The 25,826-nt window shown below is 32.1% G+C and overlaps 1 protein-coding gene across 5 annotated transcripts in view; it reads left to right on the top strand.

Moving 5' to 3' along the window:
- The window catches only part of LRBA (LPS responsive beige-like anchor protein), a 620,528-nt gene that overhangs the window by 103,303 nt on the left and 491,399 nt on the right, over positions 1-25,826 (top strand). For all 5 annotated transcript variants that reach the window (XM_074377442.1, XM_074377438.1, XM_074377451.1 and 2 more), the window contains 7 exons: positions 1,228-1,290; positions 3,338-3,435; positions 13,158-13,250; positions 14,430-14,538; positions 14,933-15,014; positions 17,314-17,437; positions 17,732-17,924. In XM_074377442.1, coding sequence (XP_074233543.1) covers positions 1,228-1,290; positions 3,338-3,435; positions 13,158-13,250; positions 14,430-14,538; positions 14,933-15,014; positions 17,314-17,437; positions 17,732-17,924 — 762 coding nt within the window. The remainder of the gene's footprint in view (positions 1-1,227; positions 1,291-3,337; positions 3,436-13,157; positions 13,251-14,429; positions 14,539-14,932; positions 15,015-17,313; positions 17,438-17,731; positions 17,925-25,826) is intronic.

The following is a 25,826-nucleotide window of genomic DNA, read 5'->3' on the forward strand; positions in this document are numbered from 1 at the left end:
GGTTTATTTACTCTTTGCTCTGTTAATAGGAAAACACTTTGAGAGATATTTATTTACTCCTTTGTATTTTGTCCTTCTTTCTTAGGCATCTGTTGATAAACATTAATGCAGACTTGGAGATTGTTAATTGTAATATATATTACATGAATTTCTGTGTCTAGGAGTTCAAGTGTATTCATTCTTTCATTCAGCAAATATTTACTGAGTTCTGTTACTTGTGCTATTCTTAGAACTGGTGATGCAGGAGTCAACAAAGCCTCTCAAGGAGGTTTCATTTTTAGGGTCTCCTTGTACTTGATATTCAGATTTTGAGAAACAATTTTCCTGTGTAAATGTCCATGATATGTATATAGGCCTTTAGAAATGATGACATTTCCCCATTTCATTCTATTACAGGTAAAGTAAAATTTAATATTATTTTTTAATGAATGTGTTTTGGTTTTGTGAGATGGCAGTATATAAATGTGTTTGTGGCCAATATTCTATTCGGTATTTTCCTGTATCATTTTATTTCTTACTCTTACAATTTAATGCTTTATTAGCTGTCATGTAATATTGTGGTAAGTAGATCTAACTTTTACTATATCTTCCAGACTCAGATAGTTTATTTCTATTTATTAAAAAATTTATCCCTTGAATTGTCTGCTTCTATTTTTACCTAGTGTATTTTGTTTCCTAGTTCTCTTTCTTACAGTTCTTTTTTGAGATTTCAGCTTTATGGTTAATAAATTAATACAGTAGCTTGAAATTTTCCATAATAAATTCATATTTTAAAATAGTGTTTTTCCCAGTGAAATTACTATTCAATTTTTAGTACCTGACATTTTAACCTGGCAATTTAACAACTGTTCATTTTACTCCAAATTTAATAGAAAAAAATAAATAGAAAAATTGTCTTGTATATTTAGAGGAGTGATAGGTGTGAGTAATATCCTTTTACTTATTGTTTATTATTTTTCCTTAGTTCAAGATTCTGTAGCTTTACTAGATAGGTTATATGTCATAAGATGCTCAAAACAGGATTCTGATGTCAGATCTCCTTTGACTTCTACAGAGTCTTGCATATGGCATGTCTTTAGTGCTTCCTCCAATTTTTATTTTAAATTTAGATTCTATATTCCATTATCTTTTATATTTATAGCAGCTGACCACATTGACAAATCTATGTGTATAATTTTTTTTTTTTAAGTTTTTTATATGTAAGATTCTTGTATTATGTTTTTAAAGGATTCTGGAGTAAAGGAAGATGAGCTACAGGCCATCCTTAATTACCTTCTCACTATGCATGAGGTAACATTTGAATTTTATATTTGTGGTTTTATTTTTTAAAGCTGCATTATGGGCTTTTTTTAAAAGTAAAAAAGTTAAAGAAATCTTTTATTAATCATATAACTATAATGGAGAGTAAATGTATCTAGGAACTAAATCTTAGGAACCTTCATTTAAATATTCTTTATACCACAAAATTCCTCTGAGAATAATCGTGAAAGACTTTAAAAGCTGTTAAAATTAGATCTCATTGACCTAATAATAAAGTAAACCAGAGAATACTTTCAGTGTTTTTCCAGGAACCAGTTTAACAAATGGAAAAATAGGTAACAAAAATGACCAAAAATGATTGGACTTTTTAATTTATAACATCATCTTCCCACTGATTTTGCATGTTCAAATACTGTTAAGTTAAATAGCTCATTTATAATCAATTTAAAATTATGTGGTTGAAAAGGAGGCTAAAAAATAAATAGGTTGAAATATTTTTTAGCACTGGGAAAATGTAAAATATGCCAGATGTAGTCTAAATAAATTATCTGATTAAATGTGTTTTAAATAAGGAGAATTTGGAAATTGATTTCATATAAAATACAACATTTATATTATAACTTACATTCCTATGTTATAATTCATGTCTTGTGAGTTTACAGATATCTGTTACAGCATGAAATAGTACCTTTTAAAATCATTAATGGGTAAGAGATACTGTTTGGACCTATCTTTGTTAATTGGGGCAGAAAAGAATGGGGTAAATTTCCTGATTCACTTATATTTGAAACAAACATTAATGACTGTGATTTCATTTTTGTCTAGAGTAGGATATAATTTTAGATTTTTCTGACCCTGAAACCAAAATATTTCACAAGACAGAAACTGAAAGTCACAGTGATTTTCTGTTTTCTCTGAAACTATTAAGTCAGGAATTTTTTCAGGTCCTTGAAATAACACTTTTACAAAGGCTCAGTACCTTACTTCTAGATCATTTTCTTAGCATATTGAAAATTAAATATTCAGGTAGCTACCACAGTAGAAGTTCAAAGGTGTGAAGAAAAACCTGGAGGTGGTGGCAACAGAGATGAGTAACTGCTGCTTCTCTTTACTTCTTGGGTTAGTGTTGCCATGTTGGCCCTAATGGTATGCATCCATACTGGATTATTCAATGTGAAGAATTAAAAAAAATTTTTGTTTTTTGGTGAGGGGAGGTAATTGGGTTTATTTATATTTATTTATTTATTTATTTATAATGTTCGTCCTGGGGATTGAACTCAGGACCTCAGGCATGCTAGGCACGCGCTGTACCACTGTGCTATACCCTCCCACCTGCCCCTACCTCCCTGTGAAGGATTTTCTTGAAATTTCTAGATTTCAGAACTCACGTGTGTTCCTCTGCTATTCTGCAAATGTTACCAAGTTATACCACATACAGTAGTATATTGACTCAGTAAACATTTATTGATCATCAATATCTTTAATCCAGACAACAGATAATATATGAGAACTATCCAGCTATCATTTCCTAAATGGTTTTCCTTCGGAACTAGTTTCTTGACAGCCTCAGTGCTGAAAGTGGTCCTAGTTAAATAAGCTTAGGAAATGATACACAATATGTTTCCCCCAAGACCACTACCATATTCACAACATCTGTTAGCATATTAAAGGCTTTAATATGTCTTGCTGTAATATGTAATAAAAAAGAACAACCTGGTTTCTCCTCCTCCCCCAATTTCTTGATGTATAATCTTTCCTTTTTTTTTTTTTTTTTAAAAAAAAAACAAACCTGAAAGTCAGATCGCTTGTATCTATAGAGTATGTTTTAGGAAATCTTGATACAATATAATGTAAGAGACATTTTATATCTTTGATTAGGAAATTATCTAATTATTTGATGTATATTTTGAGTTATATAGATGAATATGTATATGTAAAGAACTAGTTTGTTAAAAACACATATATTTGTCCATTTGTCTACTTATTTTTTTAAAGTTGAAATTTTTACTGTTTAAGAAGTAGCCATTGTTCAACTAAGTTATTTTTCTTTATTTAAAAAATTCTGAAATGGTTTTAGGATGACAATCTAATGGACGTTCTGCAGCTGCTCGTTGCATTAATGGCAGAACATCCTAACTCTATGATACCTGCTTTTGACCAAAGGAACGGGCTACGGTAAGAGTTCAACATATTGACAATTTTAATATGTTTTATATAAGAGGTTAGTTTGGAAATGGTAGATTTTTAGATATAAAAAGTATTACTGGATCTTATAAAATGAGTTAAGATATAAGATCCCTTTATTTCATGTGTTATGTTTTTACAACAAATCTTTAATTACAGAGGCTGTGTTACGATTTAATGTGAGGACAGATCAGGCAAATTGTTCCAGTGTTTTGTGTGGTTAGTGATGTTACACAGCTGTTGTAATGTTGAATTCTTCAGCAGCATTATGTTTAGGTTTTAGAATAGTAGGATTCAATTGTGAGCCAAGAGAAGATCTTTATCATCCCTTTAAAATATTACCTCTTCCACGCCAATCCAAAATCATCATTTTATTAGTCTACCTGGGATGCCATGACAAAGTACCCTAGTCCAGTTGGCTTATGCACCAGAAATTTATTTTCTCACAGTTCTGGAGACTAGAAGTTCAAGATCGAGGTGCCTGCAGGGTTGGTGTCTGCTGAGGGCTCTCCCTTTGGGTTGCAGATAGCTGTTTCCTGTTTAATCACATGACTTCTTTGTGTGTGCACAGACAGGAAGAGAGAGAGCATGCTCTTTGGTCTCATTTTATAAGGACACTCATCCCATTCAATGAGGGACCTACCTTTATGACCTGATTTAATCTTAATTGCTTTCTTGTAGGTTCCATCTCCAAATACTGCCACTGGGGGGCTTAGAGCTTTAACATTTGAATTAAGAAGCACATATTCAGTCCATAACAATCATCAGCAGCAAAAGAGAATACTTTTGTTTTAAATCTTTCATTTAATGAGAAGGTTTTGGGGCCACAAAAATTTAATAGCTACTTTGCTGGACGATCAGTTACAGTGACTAATTTAGTGTTCTAGTTGTAATGAATTTCCTCCATTAAACCTCTATTACAAATTCTTTACTTGCTACCTTTCAATACTCACTCTCTCCAAGAGAAGATGACTTTAAGCATTATCCTTATTTTTTCTATAGCTACTTGTTTTCTTTTTCTTATCTCTTTCCTTTTTTTAAAAATTATTTTATTTCATCTTTTTTTTTTTTTTTTTTTTTTTGAGTAGAGGTCCTGGGGATTGAACCCAGGACCTTGTGCATGCTAAGTATGTGTTCTACCACTGAGCTATTCCCTACCTTTTATACATTATTCTTAAGGAGTATATTTTCAGAGATCCCCAGAGAAACACAACTAAAATGGTAAAGAGTATGTGTATGTATATGAGAGAGAGAAAGAGAAATTGAAATTTATGTTAAGGAATTGGCTTATGTGATTGTGGAAGCTGACCGGTCCAAAATTTGCAGGTTAGGCTGGCAGGCTGAAGACCCAGATGAAAACTGATGTTGTAGTTTGAGTCCAAAAGCTGTCTGCCAGGAGAATTCCCTTTTCCTTTAGGAAAGTCAGTCTTCTTTTCTGTTAAGTTCTTCAACTGATTGGATGAAGCACCCACATTATAAAGAGTAATCTGCTTTACTCAGTCTACTGATTTAAATGTAAAAGTAAGTCCTGACCCCACAGAATGGTTTGGCAAATATCTCCTAGTCTTTCAATTTTCTTGTAGAGTTTGTATAGAATTGTTGGTATTTATTCTTTAAATGTTTGCTAAAATTTACCAGTGAAGTTACCTAGGCATGCAGTTTTCTTCGTAGGGATCTTTTTAGCTATAAATTCAATTTTCTTAATAGATACAGGACTGTTTAGGTGATCTGTTTCTTCTTTGATGAACATTGGTAAATTTGTATCTATCAAGGAGTTGTCTGTTTCATCTAAACTGTCAGATTTATTGATATAAAGTTGTTCCTTCATTTAATTATCTGAAAAGCTTGTAGTGATTTTTACCTCTCATTTATGATACTAATAATTTTTATTTTTTATTTTTTTTCCAAATCAGTCTGACCAGAGGTTCATCAAATTTATTGATTGTCACTGTTTTGGGACTCTTTTTCTTTTTGAATATAGGTGTTTAGTGCTTTAAATTTCTTCCTAAGCACTTCAGTTTAATGTCATTTTTATTCAATTTAAAATAATTTTTTTTTCATTTCTTGTTTTATCCATTTGTAATTTGAAAGTGTGTTCCAGAGATCATGTTTGAATTTTAATTCCATCATGGTCTATGAGGATCTTTGTATGACTTGAATCCTTTTAAATTTATTGATACTTGCTTTATGGTCTGGAATATGGTTATGTATCTGGGAAAATGTTCCATATGCACTGGGAAAGTACATGTATTCTGATGTTGTTGGATATTCAGTATTAGTAGATACTAGTATTCTGTAAATGTCAAGCAGGCTAACTTGGTTGATAGTGTTCTTCAGATCTGTTGTGCCATTACTGACCCTTGTCTACCTATTCTGTCATTTATTGAGATATGATTATGGAAACCTCCAACTATAATTATGTTTTTCTCTATTTTTCTTTCTTTGTATTTTTACCATTTTTTTTGCTTCATGTATTTTAACTCTGATATTAAGTACAACTATATTTAGAATTGTTGTCTTTTTGGGAATTGATGCTTTTATAATTATGTTATTACCTTTTTTCCCCCTAGAAATGTTTTTTGATGTGAAATCTACTTAGTTTGGTATTTATATTTCTAATCCAGCTTTATTTGCTTTGGGTTTGCATGGTGTATCTTTTTTTCCCCATTCTTTTGATTTATCTCTATCTTTATAGTTAATTGAATTTTTTTTTTTTTCTTTTTCAAATGGAGGTACTGGGAATTGAACCAAGTACCTCATGCATGCTCAGCATGCGCTCTGCCAGCTGAGTTATACACCCACCCCCTAATTGAATTTCTTCATGACACAATCCGATAGCAAATTTTGTGTCATTTTGGCTGGGCCATCCATAGTATCTTGATGTTTGGTCAAACATTATTCTGGATATTTTGGGGAAGGTATCTTTTGGATGTAGTCAACATTTAAATTGGTGGCCTTTGAGTAAAGCAGGTTACCATCCATAATATGGGTGGGGCTTATCAAATCAGTTGAAAGTATTAATAGAACAAAGACTTACCTTCCCCCGAACAGAAAGGAATTCTGCCAACATAATACCTTTGGACTTGAATTACAGTATTTTCCTCAGTCTCCCAAGTACTTGTCAATCTTGTAGATTTTGTACTTAGCCTTCACAATTGCGTGAGCCAATGTTTTAAAATAAATATTTGTCTTTCTCTGAGTATATACACATCCTGCTGCTTCTCTTTCTATAGAAAACAATGACTAATACACATAGTGTATATGGTTGGATGTTTTATTACTGTGAGTCACTCAGTCTTTTCATTGTGTTTCAACTTGACTTTTAATGTAATTTTTGATAAGGCTTTATCCTCATCTAGCATTTAATTATTTATTTGTCTCAGTATAATTTTTTCCCCTTTGTTTCTCCTTTTCTTTGTATTTGAATTCTTTTAAAATTTCTATTTAGTTTTGGATCTCTTTGTGTAGTTTTTTTAATGATTACTTCAGAAATTTCACAGTATACCCAGTGTTAATATTCTACCTTTTCAAATACAATACAGAACCTTTGCAAGTACATTGATACCTTTAACTTCCACCATTGTTCCATTTTACATCTAATGCATAGACAATGTTACAATTTTTAGTTCCACTTGTAATAAGTAGTTTAAAGAATTTAAGAGAAGGAAAAACTTACATTTATTCAGAAATTTACAGTTCTTTGGATCTTCCTTCATTCCTGAGGGAAGCATTTCTTGTTGAATAGTTTTGAGGGAAGCATATTTTCTTAGTTTTTCTTCTGAAAGTATTTTTGTTTGGCCTTCATCACTCAAGAATATTTTTGTTGCATGAGAATTCTGTGTTCCTAGTTTTTTTCTTTCAGTCCTTTAAAATATTTTCTGTCTGTTGGCCTCCGTGATTTTTAAGGAGAAATCTGTGTTAAATCCACTCTTTCTTTGCTAATATAATGTGTTAGATTTTTGTACTTGCTTTCAGGACATATTCTTTAGTCTCTCCTCACTCCTCTATACTCCCTGATGTTTCATTTTCTTTGTTATTATCATTCAAATTTAAGCCCTTGTTTTATTTTTAAAATTAATTAATTAAAAAAATTTTGGGAGGGGTAATTAGGATTTATTTAATTTATTTTAATGGAAGTACTGGGGGTTAAACCCAGGACCTTGTGCACGCTAAGCACATGCTCTACCACTGAGCTGTGCCCTTATCTTAAAACATTTTTTTTTGTTTCAGATATTTTCTCTTTTATTTGGATTTCTAGTGAGTATTAGAGCTTTTATACACATCTGAGTCTCTTTTTAGTTTCTTTGAATCACTTTTCTCTCTGTTCTTCAGATTTGATACTTTGTTTATATAGAAACTTGATATGTGTGATAAACATGATCTTCAAGTTTATAAACTTTTTCTTTGCTTTTTCTATTTTCATATTGAGCTCATCTCATGAACATTTTATTTCAACTATTATACATTTCAGTTTTATAATTTCAACATGGTGAATTTTTATGTTTTCTTTCTTTTTATGAGAATGCTATTTTCTGATCCATTTAGTCTGTATTTACCTTTACCTTCTGGAGCATAGTTGTAATAGCTTCTTTAAAATCTTTGTGTGCTAAGTCTAAGAATTTGCCTATCTCATTAGCATCTGTTCATTGTATTTTCCCATGAGAAGTAGTCACATTTTCTTGGTTCTTCATACATTCAGTATTGTTTAATATGTCAAGGACATTATAAGTGTTATCTTTTATAGATTCTGTGTCTTATAATCCATTAACAAATGTGATTTGTTTTGTTTTGTTTCAGCAAGAAGGATCAGATCACAAGTTCTACCTATCCTTTGTGGGTGGTGGTTCTGATGTCACTTCATTTTAAAAACCTCTCTTGTCTTGCTTTGGGTCTTTCTTGCACATGTACCACTCAGGGATTAGGCCGAGAATTTGGTAATAATTCAAATCTTCTTTCAATTTAGAAAGACTTGATATTCTGGTCTGAGTCTGTCCCATACATGAGCATCTCTTGGGTCAGTTTAGGGCTTTTGCAGGTTTTTACACATATTTTCAAGTTCCTTCTCTCTTGTTTGCTTATTTTTAGGACTCCCCCTTGCCTCTCTAGCCTGTAAGTGCCCATTTTCTCAGTGTCTCTAACCAGAAGGACAGTATTTCTCAGAATATTAGCTACCTGAATGTCTGACAGGGACCAACTTTGAGCCAAGGACTCATTCTTAGGTCATATTTTACAAGAGAAAGGTGAAGATTGAGACTCTTACCTCTAAAATGGGTAATCTCCAAGTATTAGGTCTCCTGCACCAATATACCTGCTTTTGTTCAGTTTCCAGAGTAGTTAGGAAAATGCTTTTTAAAATTGTATATTTTTTCTATAGTTTTAGTTCTAATACACAAAGTAGTGAGGCTATATTATGCTTATTACTCCATCTTGGTTGGACAAATGTATAATGGCTTGTGCTCATCATTATGGTATTATGCAGAATATTTTCTCTACTCTAAAAATCCTTTATGCTCTGCCTATTCATCCCACTCCCCTCCGAACCCAACCACTGATCTTTTTATTATGTTGCTAATTTTGTCTTTTCTAGAATGTCATATAGTTGGTATCATACAGTATGTAGCCTTTCCAGATTGGCTTCTTTCACTTAGTAATAAGCATTTAAGATTCCTCCATGTCTTTTCATAGCTTGATAGCTCATTTCTTGTAGGGCTAAATAATATTTCATTGTTTGGATGTTCACAGTTTATCTATTGACATACTGAAGGACATCTTGGTTGTTTGTAAGTTTTGGTAATTATGAATAAAGCTACTATAAACATGCTTGTGCAGGTATGTTTGTAGAAGTATGTTTTCAGCTTTGTTGGATAAACATCAAGAAGTGAGATTGCTGAATTGAATAGTAAAAGTGTTTACTTTTGTAAGAAATTGCTGAACTATCTTCCAAAGTGGTTGTAACATTTTGAATTCCCACTGGTAGTGATGAGAACTCTTGTTGCTCCCCATCCTCACCAGCATTTGGTGCTGTCAGTCTTCTGGATTTTGGCCATTGTAGTAGGTGTGTAGTGGTAATCTCATTGTTTCTTTAATTTGCATTTCCCTGATAACATATAATGTGGAGCATTTTGTATCCTACTCTTGTTTGCCATCTGTATACTTTCCTTGGTAAGGTGTCTATTAAGTCATTTGTCCTAATTTTTTTTTAAATTTAATTGGTTGTTGAGTTTTAGAGTTCTTCGTGTATTTTGGGTAACAGTCCTTTATCAGATATGTCCTTTGCAAGTGTTTTCTCCCAGTCTGTGTCTTATCTTCTAATTCTTTTGATACTATCTTTTGCCAAGCAGTTTTTAATTTTAATGAAGTCTAACTTATCAATTTTTTTTTTATTGTGGATTGTGTCTTTGATGCTGTATCTAAAGAGATGTCACCATATCCATGGTCATCTAGATTTTCCTCTGTGTTGTGTTTTAGGAGTTTTATAGTTTTGAATTTTACATTTAGGTCCATTTTTAGTTAATTTTTATGAAGGGTTTAAGGTCTGTGTCTAGATTCTTTGGGTGTGGATGTGTTGTTGTTCCAGCATCATTTGTTGAAAAGAGTACCTTTGGTTCATTGTCTTGCTTGTGTTCCTCTTTTGTCAAGATTGGTTGACTATATTTATGTGGGTCTGTTTCTAGACTCTCTATTTCATCAATCTATTTATGTATTCTTTTGCCAGTACCACACTGTCTTGATTACTATAGCTTTTTAGTAAATCTTGAAGTCAGGTAACATTAGTGTTACAACTGTATTCTTTTCCTTCAATACTGTGTTGGCTATTCTGGGCTTTTGCTCTCTATAAACTTTAGAATGGTTTGTCGATATCTGTAAGATAATTTTCTGGGATTTTTGTTGGAATTGCATTGAATCTATAGATCAAGTTAGGAATAACATAGATCTTAAGAGTACTGAGTCTTCCTACCCACAAACATGGATTTTTTCTCCACTTACTTAGTTCTTTGATTTCATGCATCAGTTTTATTGTTTTCCTCATATAGATATTGATTGTATTTTGGTTAGTATATATCTAAGTATTTCATTTTGGGGAGTCTTATGTAAATGTATTGTGTTTTAAATATCATATTCCACTTGTTTATTATTGGCACACAGGAAAGCAATTGACTTTTTTATATTAACTTTGTATTTTGCAACCTTGTGGTAATCACCTATTATTTCCAGGATTTATTTTGTCAGTTCTAGATTTTCTTCATAGTGATCATGTCATCTGCAAACACAGACAGTGTTATGTGTTCCTTCACAATCAGTGTATCATTTATTTCCTTTTCTTACTTAACTGTTTTAACAAGAACATCCTGTACAATATTGAAAAGAAATGGTGAGAGGGGACATTATTGCCTTTTGCTTCATTGTAGTGGGAAAGTATTGAATTTCTTCCCATTAAACATAATGTTAGCTGCAGGCTTTTTGTAGATAGTCTTTGTCAAGTTGAGAAAGTTACCACTATCCTTAGATCTATTTGGAGTTTTTAAAATGAATGGCTGTTGGATTTTTCAGACACTTTTTCTGTATCTACTAATATAATCAGCTATTTTCTTATGTGTATGTGATTACATCAGTTGATTTTCAAATGTTGAACCAGCCTTGCATACCTGGAATAAATCTCACTTGGTGATGGTACATAGTTCTTGGACTTTTTTGGATTTGATTTGCTAATAGTTTGCTGAGGATTTTTTCATTTTTATTAATGTAAGTTATTGGTCTAATGTAAGATATTGATAGTTTTCTTGTAATTTCTTTTTCTGGTTTTGTTGTAGGGCAGTGGTGATTCATAGAATGAGTTAGAAGTATTCCTTCTGTTTCTGAAACAGATTGTAGAGAATTGGTATAATTTTTTCCCCTAAATGTTTAGCAGAATTTACCAGTGAACTCATCTGGATTTGGTACTTTCTGTTTTGGGGGGTTACTCAGTATCTTTAGTAGATTTAAGCCTATTCAGATCATCAATTTTTTTCTTATGTATGTTTTGACAGATTGTGTCTTTCAAGGAATTGGTCCATTTCATCTAGGTTATAGAATTTGTGGGCATAGAGTTGTTCATAGTATTATTCATTTATATCCTTCATATGTCTATGGGACATGTGGTGATACACGTTCTTTAATTTATGGTACTAGTAAATTATGTCCTTTTTTTTCTTATATAAACTATATTTAATGTAAGAATTCTGTGCAGAGAGTTTATACTAAACCTGAGTATTTACTTCACAATCATTTAAAAAGAAATGTTAAAACCTAGTTGAAAACCAAGAATCAGTCATTTTAGTATTTTAACACAGCATATTTCTAAACACAATTTTCAGCAGTCCAGAAGCACAGACTGTCCTTTCTCTTTTTTCCTTAGCCTGAGTAGAAACTTATTGATTGTATTGATCTTTTTGAAGAACCAGCTTTTGGTTTTGTTCCTCTATTGATTTTTTAAAAATTTTATTGATTTCTTACTGTTGAAAACTTACTAGTTTTCTTCTGCTTACTTTGGATTGAATTTTCTCATTCAAGTGTCCTAGGGTGGAAAGTTAGGTTATTGATTTTAGATCTTTTTTCTTTTCTAATATATGCATTCAGTGCTATAAATTTTCCTGTAAGCACTGCTTTTGCTGCATCCCACAGATTTTTATAAGTTGTGCTTTCATTTTCATTTAGTTGAAAATACTTCTTTATTTTGAGATTTCTTCTTTGTATTTAGAAGTATGTTGTTTAACCTTCAGTTATTTGGCATTTTGCAGCTTTATTTCTGTTATTTATTTCTAATTAAATTCCGTTGTGATCTAAGAGCAAATTTTTCTGAGAGTGATAATTTACAGTCTTTACATTTGTTGTTTAGGTGTTGTATGGCCCCAGATGTGGTCTGCTTGGTGAATGTTCCATGTTAGCTTGAGAAAAATATGTACTTTGCTATTATTGTAGGATGAAGTAGTCTGTAGATGTCAGTTATATTCAATTGACTAATGGTATTTTTGAGGTTAACTATGTCCTTACTGATTTTCTGCCTGCTGGATCTGTTTCTGAGAAAGGTATTTTGAAGTCTCTAATTATGATAATGGATTCATCTGTTTTTCCTTGCAGTTCTGTCAGTTTTTGCCTTCCATAGTTTTAGGCTCTAAGTTAGGTGCATACATGTTAAGGACTGTTACGTCATCTTGGAGAATTGACCGCTTTATCATTATGTAATGCCCTTCTTTATCCTTGGTAACTTTCCTTACTCTGAAGTGTTCTCTGTCTGAAATTAATACAGCTACACTTGCTTTTTGATTAGTATTAGCGTGGTATATTTTTCTCCATTCATTTACTTTTAATCTTTATGTAACTTTATATTTAAACTGGGTTTCTCGCTATGGCTAGGACTTCCAGTATAATACTGTACGCCAGAAATTGACATTATATTGATATTGACATTGACATTATAAACTGACTATACTTCAACTGAAAAAAAGGGGAAAAAATTTTTAAAAGAATAGCCAAAAAAAAGTGGATTTCTTGAAGACAACGTGCAATTGATAAGCAAGTTTTTAAACATCAGAAATGTATATTAAAGTCACTCATACTTGAAGTTAGGCTTATAGTCATGTGACTATATGAAAAATGTACATATATACATATATATCTTAGATATTTACTTTTTGAAAAATCTAGTAATTTATTTTTAATTTTAATTTATTCAGTGTTATCTATAAACTGATGGCATCAACAAGTGAAGGAATCAGAGTACAAGCTCTCAAGGCAATGGGTTATTTTTTAAAACATCTGGCGCCAAAGTAAGTATGCATGAAATCTGAAATAGAATATGTATGTTACTTACTTATTTTAAAAATCTTTGGAATAATATTTCCATCATGTGATTCCTCTATTCTCACTTCTCTTTATTTTTATTCATAAAATGCTATATAAATTTAATCCTATTTCTACTTATCAAAAATAAAATAGGAACAAGAGTATATATGTGGTTTGTGTTTTTACTTAAATTTTCCTTTTTTTTATTTATTATGAGAATACATTTGTATACATAGAATTCTAGGTACCATGGGGACTTCATTTCAGATGGCTTGATCATTTGCTTTATCTGTTGTATTAAGCTGACATGTTAACCTGAATGTTTGCCACATAGTTTGCTCTGCTATACATATAACTAAAAACTGAAACTTACATTTTTTTTTCTTAGCTTAATGTAGGCATTCAAATCCTATCAATTATTCCTTATACCAGGATTGGTTTATTATAATAATTAACAATTTTGGTGGTAGAAATTTATTGGTAAACTTTCAGTCCAGCTGACTGACTGTAAATAAAGTTTCACTGGAACACAGATACATTTATTTGATTATTATCTATGGCTGCTTTTATGTTACAGCAACAGTGTTGAGTTGTTGCTGCAGGAAACATAGTCCGCAAAGCCTAAAGCATACAATATCCAGTCATTTGCAGAAAAAATTAGACAAATCCAGGAGTAGAATTAAGTTTGTGGTCCTTCAGTTTTTAAATTTTTGCCTGAAAGTTTAATTTTACTGTATTTATCTTCACAGTATTCATTAAAAAATTTGCTTACATTTCTTCTACCTTTTCTTCTGTATTGTTTTTCGACTTTACTTATAGGGCTTTAGGTTATTATTTATAGTAGAGCTTAGCTCAGCGCTGACAGCGAGTAGCTGCTGATTAGTAAATATTCGCCCTGAAGATCTTGATGGAGGTTTTGCTGTGCTCCGGCACAGCCAGTCTTGTATGTTTTCACCCTTCATTGCACCTGTATTGTAGTGTGTCTTTCTCTACTTAAAGACTTTGTGGCCATGTAAGTTGTAGGTTGAAGAAAATTGGGAGCGTTATTGAGTGGAAATTTGTTGATGTTAAAACATTTATGTGCCTCCTTTGTCAACGTGCATACTAAATAATGAATAATAAAACTCTACCTTTGATTTTTTTTTTTTTCTATCTAATTGCAGAAGAAAAGCTGAAGTCATGCTTGGACATGGATTGTTTTCACTGTTAGCTGAAAGACTGATGCTTCAGACAAATTTAATCACAATGACCACATATAATGTCCTTTTTGAGGTAGGAATGTAGTTAGAATTTTATCTTACTAACTTTTTATAATGAAAATACTGGTATAACTGAGCTGCTAGTGTCTAGATGAGATAAGATCATTCAAGTTTGATGCACAATTTTGGAACTAGTTATATAAAGGAAATGTGGCTGCATCTAAATAAATTAGTCTGTGAATTATTAAACAGTGTGGACATCTAAGTATTTTTCTCCATTATATTGACTATTTGATGTTTCATTTTATAATTAAGTAAAAATAGAGCTATAATGAAATTATTTGTTTTACATAATGTAGAAGATATTTAACATGACATTATTAGACTATACTTAATGTTGATTAGTGTTGTGTTAAAGTTCATTAGTAGTGATTAAGCTAATACAATCTATTGTTTTACTTCTGTAGATTCTTATAGAACAGATTTGTACTCAAGTAATACATAAACAGCATCCAGATCCTGATTCTTCAGTAAAGATCCAAAATCCTCGTATGTATTTAGTATACTTTTATTTTTTTGATACCTGCTTTTTGCTCTTACAGCTTTATTGAAATATGGTTGATGTATAACATTGTGTAATTTTAAGGTATTCATTAATTTTAAGGTATTCAATCTAATAATTTGATACATGTTTATGTTGTGACATGGTTACCACAATAAGGTTAGTCCATCACTTCACATAGTTAAATTTTTTGTTGTGTTAATGTGTGGTGAAAACTTTTAAGATCTATTTCCTTAGCAACTTTCAAATACACAATATAGTATTAACTGTGGTCTCTGGCTTATACATTGCGTCCCTGGAACTTACCCGCCTTATAACTGGAGGTTTGTACTCTTTGAGCACCTTCACCCATTTCTCCCACTCCCATCCTTTTTTACACTTTTTTTAAAATACCTTTTGCTACTAAAAGGAAAGTCATTGAAAAACCTAAGTTGATGTTGAAAACACATTTTTTCAAATAATATTTCATTACAAGCATTAATATAATACTAGTTTTATTTGTGTTTGATGTTGAGTATAACTTCAAATTGCCATTAGGTTCTGTGGAAATGTTTATATATAGAGGTTTTTGAAGAATTATATGCATAAGATCTTGATTTAATTATATTCAGTTTTTGGTAAAGTTTTGATTGAAGTATTTAGTGATGTCAGGCTAAATTACATGAACCACGGAGGTAGCTTTCTTCTTAAATTACTGTCAATCTAGAAGTATCAAGTTTGGAATTAAAAAACATCCTTTTTTATTGTTTATGAATTTAGTCTTGGTTAACCATTTTTCTTTTGATATTTAGAATTCTTAAGCTTATATACCAATGCACATTTTTCATCTTTTAAGATTATTGACATTAAAAAACTGGTTTGTAGGGTTTACAGAATTAATTTTTATGTGACGAATTGTGTTCATGTTTGTTTTAAAAACATGTATGTCTAAAGTTTAATTTTTCTCAGCCTTCAGGGAGATGTGATACCATTTTAGAGAGCAAGAAAAGAAAAAATACCTTGATTTTATATATATAATGTGAAATATATTTTTTTGTAGTTTGGGAAAGTTGACTTAATGAAGTAAGAATTTTAAAATATGTTAATCTGTGTAACGTATTAGCTTAGAAAGATAGGCAGTATAATGTGATATTTAAAAACATGGGCTGTCTGGCTTTTCAATCGTGTCTATATGTCTTAATAGTTAAATGGCTGGGTAAATTACTTAATTTCTATGTGCTTTAGTTTTCTTATCTCTAGAATGAGGATAATAATAGTATCTTGCTATCACTGTATAAGGATTAAATGTGTTAATACCTGTATTTTCTTAAAACAGTGTCACACGAAGGTGTATTCTCAAAATTAGTGATTATCACCATCATCATCACTTTCATTACTACGATTATCATTATCATTGTAATCATTGTTCAGGTAGAGAGAATTTGAATTTGTTATTAGAAGAATTCAGAAATTGCTACCAAAATATGATTAATTTTCTGATAAGTATGTTCAAACTTGATATTTTGAACTTGTTGCTTCAGAATCACCAAAAACCTTGGGAAATGCTAGTTTGGAATTCCTCAATTTTTATTTGGGTAGGAAGTTGACATATTATTTAATTTTAAATTCAAGTTGTAGCTGTTTTTGTTTCTTTAAAATTTGGTATCTATATATTTTATAGAATTTCTATTCTTAAAGCTTAGTACTAGAAATTTAGACAGCGTTATGTTCAAGACTATTACAACAGCAGTTTTATTTGTGTGTGTTCGGGATGTTGAATAGGTTTTAATTCTCTTTTGAATTTTTTAATATCTAGTATAACTTTTAGAATTATGGAAGAAAATCTTGACAGCTTTTAAAAATCATGATAATGAAAGAATATGTGCATATTATAAATTTTGTTGAAGAAGCTGAGAATTTATTCTCTTTCTGAGATTTTGATTATAGTTTTTTTTTTTTATAGATAAGCTTTACTCGCTGGCAGAGGTTAGGGAGAGGGTGTCAGCAGTTTTACCATCATTTAATTCATTTGTAATTTAATTTCATTTATAACAACCTTTTAAAATTCAACTTTACACATTCTAATGATGAAATTTAAAAATCCCTTTCTTGTTTACAGACGTTTTCTAATGAATGTATTATCAGTCTTGTCTGCAGATGATAGTTTATAAAACAAAAGAGGATGTTTTCAGGAGACATTATCAAAGAAATGAAAGAAATTGCAATATATTGGTGATCTTCCATCATGAAGTTTTTTGTAGTATTTTGGTTTTTACTAATTTATGAATTTTACTAATTGTCTTACAGAGATACTAAAAGTAATTGCGACCCTACTTCGAAATTCTCCCCAGTGTCCAGAGAGCATGGAAGTTCGCAGAGCCTTTCTTTCTGACATGATTAAACTTTTTAATAACAACAGAGAAAACAGAAGGTAAGCAGGACTAGAAAGCATTTACTTGCAATATTCGAGTCTAGCTTTGAATGGGCCCATGTTTTCTAAGGAAAATTTCTTTAAGAATACTATGAAATGAATTTTCCAGAAGCTTTTTTCATTAAGGTTATGCAATTAATGTACCATACAGTCAAATTGGGTTTTTAATACCACATTCTTGAATTGTTTTGAATACATAATAAAGCTGTTTTTTTGTTTGTTTTGAACTTTTGATTTTTAGAATTCTTTCAGGTGATTTTTTTAAGTAATTCAGTATCCTCTTATAATTTTCAGGAGCTTGCTACAGTGTTCTGTGTGGCAAGAGTGGATGCTTTCTCTCTGCTATTTTAATCCTAAGAATTCAGATGAGCAGAAGATAACAGAAATGGTATATGCCATATTCAGAATCTTACTCTACCATGCAGTCAAATACGAATGGGGTGGCTGGCGTGTGTGGGTAGACACCTTATCAATCACACATTCAAAGGTAAGTTCCTGTATGAAAGTGTATTTCAGAATTTTAAATGTCTATAATTTTGAGTTTTATTTATTTATTAACATATTTTATATACTTAAAATATGGGAAAAATGCAGATTATTCTGTGGAAATGTAGTGAAATGAACAACTGAAAAAAGGAATGACTAAAAAATATGAAGTATTTACAACTTCTTCAGAAGCAAAATAGTTTTTTTTTCTCCACATATCATTTTCACGTGTGCTCAAGTTAATACAATGAAACCTCATAATCCAGAGTAAAGGAATTTATATTTTCAGCAGTCATTTTCAAGCAAGGGTTCTCTGAATTTTATGGTATTTTGAAGCTTTGAACACAAGGTGGCGCACTATATTCAAAGATGGGAAGTTATTTTAGTAACGTAAATTGGTTGAGTAAACAGAAAAGCTCTGGCTAGTTTTGCCTTTTCTCATGTTACAGTGAGTTAAATTGGTTTGGGAGAATCTACTAATCTCTTTTTTTGAAAAACTCAAGCTAGGGTTAACTTATTTATGTATAGCTTTTGTTTAAAATTGTTAATGAAATGTGCTATGCATACAAAAAGGTATAAGCAATAATGTACCTAGTACTGTTTACGAAATTGGGTTCCCCATCCCAATTGCTTTGTCTGCCATTTTTAGCCCCTCTCTCCTACCCTGCTTACCTGAGTTTGGTGTTTTCATTATGTCTGTGTTGTGTGTATTTTTAACTACACACACATACACATACACACACACACTAAAGAATTCTTAATTTCATGTTTACAGTCAATATAAGTGGTATTAAGGCATTTTTCTGCAACTAGCTGTTTTTACTTATTGTTTTAGATTTATCCATATTGACCAATGTAGCTGTGTTCATTTTTTCAGTTGTATTGTATTCCACGGTATGACTTTATCCATTTACAAGTTGATGAGCATTTTTGATGCATTTTGTATGTATTGGGAAGTTTCTCTCTAGAGAAAAATATCTTCCTGGAAATAGAATTGCTGATTTGTAAGATGCAGATGTTGAACATAATAAGATAATGCATTTCCTTTTCCAAAGCGGTGTAGTAGTGTACATTCTCTCCAGCAATGTATTACCCCATATTACCTCATCACTTGCTATGGCTGGAGTTAAAATTTTTTGCAAATTTGATGATGCTATGTCTCCATAACATTAATTTGCATTTTCTTATTGTTTTGTGGGAGTTCTTCATGTTCTTGGTCTTAATCCTTTGTTAGCTGTATTGTTTATGAATGTCTTATGCCAATTTATTCCTTATCTATTTATTTTTGGAGTTTTATGTTTGTGGAAATTTTACATCTCAAATAATTAATGTAGTAAAATTTATTAGTTTCTATTTATGGTTTGTGCTTTTTGTATGTTTAAGAACTTTCTATAGATTCACAGAAGGAATATAATTAAATAAACATTCATATTATAAATTGACTAGAAGGCATAAAGAATAGAAACGATAAATTTGATATATCTTTAAATGTTTCATTTTACTGACTATCATAGTTATTACTCTGGAATATTTTGCCATTCTATTGGAATATACTGTCATTTTCTAAATATATGTTTTTGGTTGTTTGAATAACTTTTAGCTCTTTGAAGGCACCTAAGAGTTACTCATTCTGTCTCCTCCTTCAGTGAGAAGAGGTGTGTTCCTATCATGAGGATTTATAAAGATACATTAGATCAGAAGATATTACCATACAAATTTATGTTTGAGAATAATCCAGTGCTAGATGGAACAAAGGTGTGATTTTATAAAATGGCTTTCTTTTAGTCACTACATTTTTTAGCTGACCGGGTTAGTCTAAGGCAGAGTTCAGCCAAGCATGGCCTGAGGGCCAGTCTGGCCTGACCTGTTTCGATAAATAAAATTTTATTGGAACACAGCCGCTCCCGTTAATTTATATATTTTCTATGACTGCTTTCATGCTATAAGTATTGAGTATTTGCAACAGAGACTGTGTGGCCCCCCAGGCCTAAAACATTTACTGTTTGACACTTTACATAAACACTTTGCCACCTCTTGTCTGACTTACTCTAGTTTGTGCTGGTGCACAGCTGATCTGGTTTCTGTTGCAGTGGGCTGCTGAAGTCTGCACTGATTTTCTTCTAGTATTGTTTTCCTCTTTACAAAAGATCATGAAGAAAAACAGGATTGAGTTTTGGCTTCACATAATTTGGATTGGATTTCAGAGATATCCGGGAGAATTGTAGGTTACGAAGTACCTGTATAAATTAGGTTTTTCAAATTTTCTAAATAGTATGTGTTAATTTGGTGCTTTTGCATACGCTTTATGCTGTCAGGTCCTTAGGAAGAATGGTTAGAGGAGTATAACCTTTAGAACAGTAATTTCTTGAAGCACAGCCTGAAGATGTTGGGAGCCTAAGAGACCATTTCAGGGAATGGTGAGGTTTTCCTTTCCCAGCTACTTACCTAGTTAGAGGGTGGGTTTTCCATGTACTTCAACCAAAGCAATATAATGCAACAGATTCAATATAAAAACAGATATTAGGAAGTAGCCTTCTTCTATTTAGCCAAAATGGAAAGAGATTTGCAAAACTGCAATAATACTGCTCTTCTCATTATTATTTTTTTGTTTTGAAAAATAATCATTTTTCAGAAAACATGTTACTTATACTAACATACATTGGATGGATTACTATTTTAAAATGAATTATTTGTAAATTTCTTAGTTTTAATTTCTAATATGATAAGTAGTAATAGATATACCTCATATAAATAGAAGGTTTGGGGGATGTACTTTTGTAAGAGTGTAAGGGATCCTGAGACCAAAATGCCTGAGAACTGCTGAAGTCCTAGGCTAGGGCCAATAGCCTAGTCTCCTAGAATTTTCTATCCAAAAAATAAAAGGGTTGGACTAGGAGATATCTCAGGTACCTTTGAGTTTCTGAGCATCTATTACTAAGTATTTACATCCAGTCACCATTCCATTTGTGTAAGTAATGAAGGGAACATGAACTTTGGAGACAGGATAGTCCTGGGTTTGAATTCTGATTTATAGTGATTTTTAGTTGTGTAAACTCAGGGAAGTTTCTAAACTTTTCTTTATGTCTAAACTAGAAATGGTAAATGTGTAATATGTGTATATATCTGGAATTAGGAGTTAATAAGTGAAATAACAGAAAATAGAATTAAATGATTATTTTCCTTTGTTACACTTCTGTCATTCCTCCAGTTAATCCTTTTGTTCTCATTCTTACTGCAGGCTAAACCTGATTGCCATCTTGAATTTGTGTTTACATTCCCCTCTCAAAAAAGTTTAAAAAAAAGTATTCCTCAATGATACATTCTCTCATTTTGCCTATTTTTATATTTTATGAAAATGGCATTGTACTGTGTGGACTCTTCTGTTACTTAATTTTTCCTCATCAAACGTTTTGTCTCTGAGATTCTTCTTTAGTGTCACATATAGATTTGCTTCATTCATTTTCACTTCTGTGAATAACTCAGGTGCTCAAAGGCAACGATTTCAATAGAGTTGTCATTTTCAAACTTCATGTGACTCACAGTGAGACATTTACTGTGACCAGATATGTCTGTGTACACCCATGTGCCTGCTCACAGACACACACATACACAGAGACACGCACACACACCTTTCTCCCACCACACACCTGAAACAGAAGTTTCGTGAGACAGTGTTACCCTTTAAATTTTGGTATATAGTGATGCACTGGAATGTTCTTTATTCTTTTTCATTTAAAAATGCTGATGATGCCTCAATAAATTGATTCCATAATCCGCCAACTGAGTCATCTTCAGTGTGAAAACAGCTCTGCTCTAGGAAATATTAGTAGGAATAGAATTGCTAGGTTCTAAGTAATATCAGTTCCTAATCCTTTATACTGTTAGACTTCTTATTTTTGTAAGGTTTTGTCTTTTGCCTACTTTGAATGATTCTTAATGATTTGTAGTTCTTTGTACATGTCCAGATTACTTCTAGTCTGGATATTTCTAATGGTCTGTAGCCTTAGGTATTATTTTCTTCTAGATTTATTAAGCTAAAAATAACTTTATTTAAAAATGTTATTCCCCTCCATAAACACTCTGTTCTCATCTTCTTAGAAAGGCAAACGATTTCTACCTAATTTTTCACTATTTCCCTTGAAAAAACGTACTTCCTACCTCACCTTACACAATTTCACTTGATAAAAATCTCCACTCTGGCTATGTTGGTTCTACTCTTTTTAAAATTAATCAGGCTTTGTTAAATCATCATTTTTGTTTATTTGTGACATGAACTTTGTGCTCATTTGTACTTACCCAAATTATTTATATTGTTTATGATTTAGCTGGCTACATCACTGTTATATGACAGTTTTTTGTACTCTCAGGCCATGTTGTCATTCTGTATGAATTTACAGCACTTAATTTTCTCTTGGTGTCTTTCTTAAGTTGTTTTTCTCCCCCTCCCTCCCCTCCTTTCCCTCTTTCTTCCTCCCCCTCCTCCCTCCTCTCTCCCTTTCTCCCCTGCTTCTCCCACCCCCCACTTCCTTACTCCCCCTCTTTCCCCCAGCCTCCTCCTCTTTTTCTCCATTTGGTATGTTTTGTCTGCTCCGTCCTCCCCTGTCTGTGGTTGGCCTGACCCTCCATGGTCTCTTTCACTCATTTTTGGTCACTATGTCTAGGTCTTACCACAGTTGCCCACCTCTTTCTTTCCCAGTATACTTTGTCTTTCCTCTTTTTGTTGTTTCCATTCCTCCCTTTTGTTTTTCCTGTCTTCTTCTATTTGAGTACCTTTAGGTTACTGTGAAAGATAGAGATATGAATCAGGAAGAGGTCTTATCCTGAAAGAAATTACATTCAAATATGGAAGTTAATACATGTACTGAAAAACGAGGCAGGAAGGCATAAATGCCATAGAAGAGAGATTCACAGTGAAAGGAGAGGGCCTTTCAGATGTTTGTAGAGCAGATGTCACTCGACTACAGTCTTGAAGAGTAATAAATAAGATTTGGGCACGTAGCGATTGAGGTGATGAGAATCACTGGTGGAGGAATTGGCATAAGCAGAGGTGCAGAGGTGGTATCACTGAGGGAAACACGTGGGGAATTGTTTGGTTTGCATGGGGTGTGTAATGTACATGAAGAAGAGCGGTGGTGAGTAATGTAGCAGATGTGGACTGGCATTTGGTCTTGTCTGATCCTGTGATAACTGTCATGCTGTGTTACTGGTTGAAAGTGGCTGTTACTTATGAGCTCTCATCAGTAGGGATGAAAGGCTGTATACTCCACGTCTCCCACGGCTGTGCATAGTGCTGAGGACTTGGCAGTTGCACAGTAAATACTTGTTTCAGGAAGGAGAAGGAAGAAGTACACCATGACTGGTTAGGGCTCTTCGGTGCCACTGTCATGGGGCACCATGCAGCCCTGTATGTGCCTTAGCGCCTCAGTCCTCTCTTATCAGTGATGAAAGTGTCTGTGTCCTTGTCACACAGAGTATGTGGGGGAATCACCTCACCTTGGGATGTGCATCTTACTATGGTTTCCTGGACCCTATCTCAATATCTTAATTTGAGTCTCTTGGGATGTTCCTAGAAATCTGTATTTTAAAATAAGCCCGTCTTACGCAGTTCAAATTTTGAGCACACCAGTGAGTGTACAGGGAATTATTTTTACTATTATAAAATTCTCCCCTTCCCACTTTCACACTAAGATACTAATATAATATACTCTTTAGAAAGTCTACATCTTGAGGATAGAAGAATTCTACATAAATTAAATATAGACCCCAGTTAAGACCCATCATACATTTTTTTAAATCTAAGTAAAGCCAGTTTACAGTGTTGTGCTAATTTCAGTATACTTTTTTATCGTAAAGCAAAACATATTTTTTCTTTCTGAGAGCTTATTTTAAGGCACAGAAAATATTAAAGGAGGAAATATAAACTATTCTTATGTAGCATCTGAAATCATTATTTTTGAGGCTCAAATTTACATACAACAAATCCAAAGGAGGCTTTGAGTTTTCTGTGTGGAAAAAAAAATATATATGTATATATTTAATTAGCTCATATTTTTCTTTGCTCCAGTGACTTATGGCTTTAAACAGATCTTAAAACCTTTGAAAAGAAAATAGTTACTTTATGGAGAGGCCTCTTTTGCCTACATTGAGCCAAGAACCAGTCTTTGACTCAAGTTTTAGGATTACAATTATAAAGTGGAATAGATGCATATTAAATTCATTGCAGAGTGTTTTATCTAAGTAAAACTGCACCTATCCCTTTTTGCTGTTAAGTATACTTTAAAAAAATAACTGTTAAAGCTTTACTCTAAGAAGTGGAAAAGAAAACATTAAAGTTACAAGTTGCTTCTTGTGGGTTTCACCTTTAATTTTAACGTTTCATAAATGTCTTTCAGTGTTATTTCTTTTTATGACTTTTCTTCATTGATTAAAGAGTTTTTCTCTTTAATAGGGTTTATATAAAATAGTTTATTTGAGTGTAGCTTTGTTAATGTTTTTGGAATTTTAATATCTTTGTATGTATTTTTAAAATAAAATGGAAAACTTACACTCTATAGCTCTTCAAATCAATATTTAATAAAGTTTAGGATGGAGCTGAAGTGATTCAGTAAGTAGGTAAACAATTTGTAGGATGCTGATAATTCTGAAATTATTGAAACCCAATTTTTTTCTCTGTAGATATTCTAAAGGTTTATAAATATTTTCATGCATTTAATACTAAAGAGATGCATATTTTTTTTCCTTTTTGCAGCCATTTAAAACTCAATATCACAAATTTATAACATGGTTATTTATAAAGAACTGGTGTGTAAAAAACTAATGTTGCAGAATTGGATAGCTTTTGCAGAGTTACATCAGGATTCATGTAGCTGCTATAAAAAGCCAAAGAAACTCAATTGCAATTTTATTGTCCAGTTTGATAGATATCCTGCCACCTTTGTAGCAGGGAAGCTGTTTGTCACTGTATCCCTCTCCTCCAACACTTGAACTAGGTTTTATAAGCGGTAATAGGCTCATCTAGTGTAACTGCACTATGTTAGTTACTTTGGTGTCGGGTTTCAGGTGTTTAATTTCATTATTTTCTTGTGTGTTTTATAGGTTTTTATTATTCATCTTTTTTTTGTTTTTTTCAAATTGAACATTATCTTGAATAATTAAATAAGACTGTTTTTACTTGGTATGCTAAAATGGTTCTACTCTTTCATTGAAATTTAGATTAAAGCATTTAATATGTTCTGAATTATGAGAACTGTCCAAAAACATTTTTTTCCTAAACAAATAAAACTACAATCTTTAGATACTATATTTTGTCTAGGCCTATATTCCCAGGGTAGAATGGGCCTATGACTTAAAATAATCAACAAGTGAAAGTTTTTCACACTTACTTAAAGATATAATATGATTTCGATTTTTTCCCCAGATAACGAATTTGGGTAAAGTATTTAATTATCTTGACTTATTTGGATTATTTTAAGATTTTACTTGCTGTTAACAGTCTGATGAAATGGCTTAAACATAAATGTGAGTCATTTTATTTAAGAAGAAAGTACAATTATTCATATACAAACTCAGGTTGTGTCTCCAGGTGAGCCAACAGGCCCCGGAGGTATGGACCACCTGGTCAGAGAATCATAAACCGGAGACAACCTGACCTCTGAAACTGCAATTAAGAAGTGTCACAAGACGATGATTAATCCCAGCTTCTTTGTTCTTCCCCTTTAAAAACACCCCTAACTCAGAGACCAAGTTGGAGTGGATCTGAGACTTGTTTCCCATTCCCTTGCTGGGAGCCCTGCAAAAAAAACCAAAAAAAAACCAAAAAAAACCCTTACTTTGTTGCAAACTTCGCTGTCTGAGTTTGGCTTTCTGCGCCGTGGGCACACAAGCCTTTGCTGGGTTACAAAGC

This window comes from Camelus bactrianus, chromosome 2 (genome assembly GCF_048773025.1).
Source record: "Camelus bactrianus isolate YW-2024 breed Bactrian camel chromosome 2, ASM4877302v1, whole genome shotgun sequence".
Lineage (NCBI taxonomy): Eukaryota > Metazoa > Chordata > Mammalia > Artiodactyla > Camelidae > Camelus > Camelus bactrianus.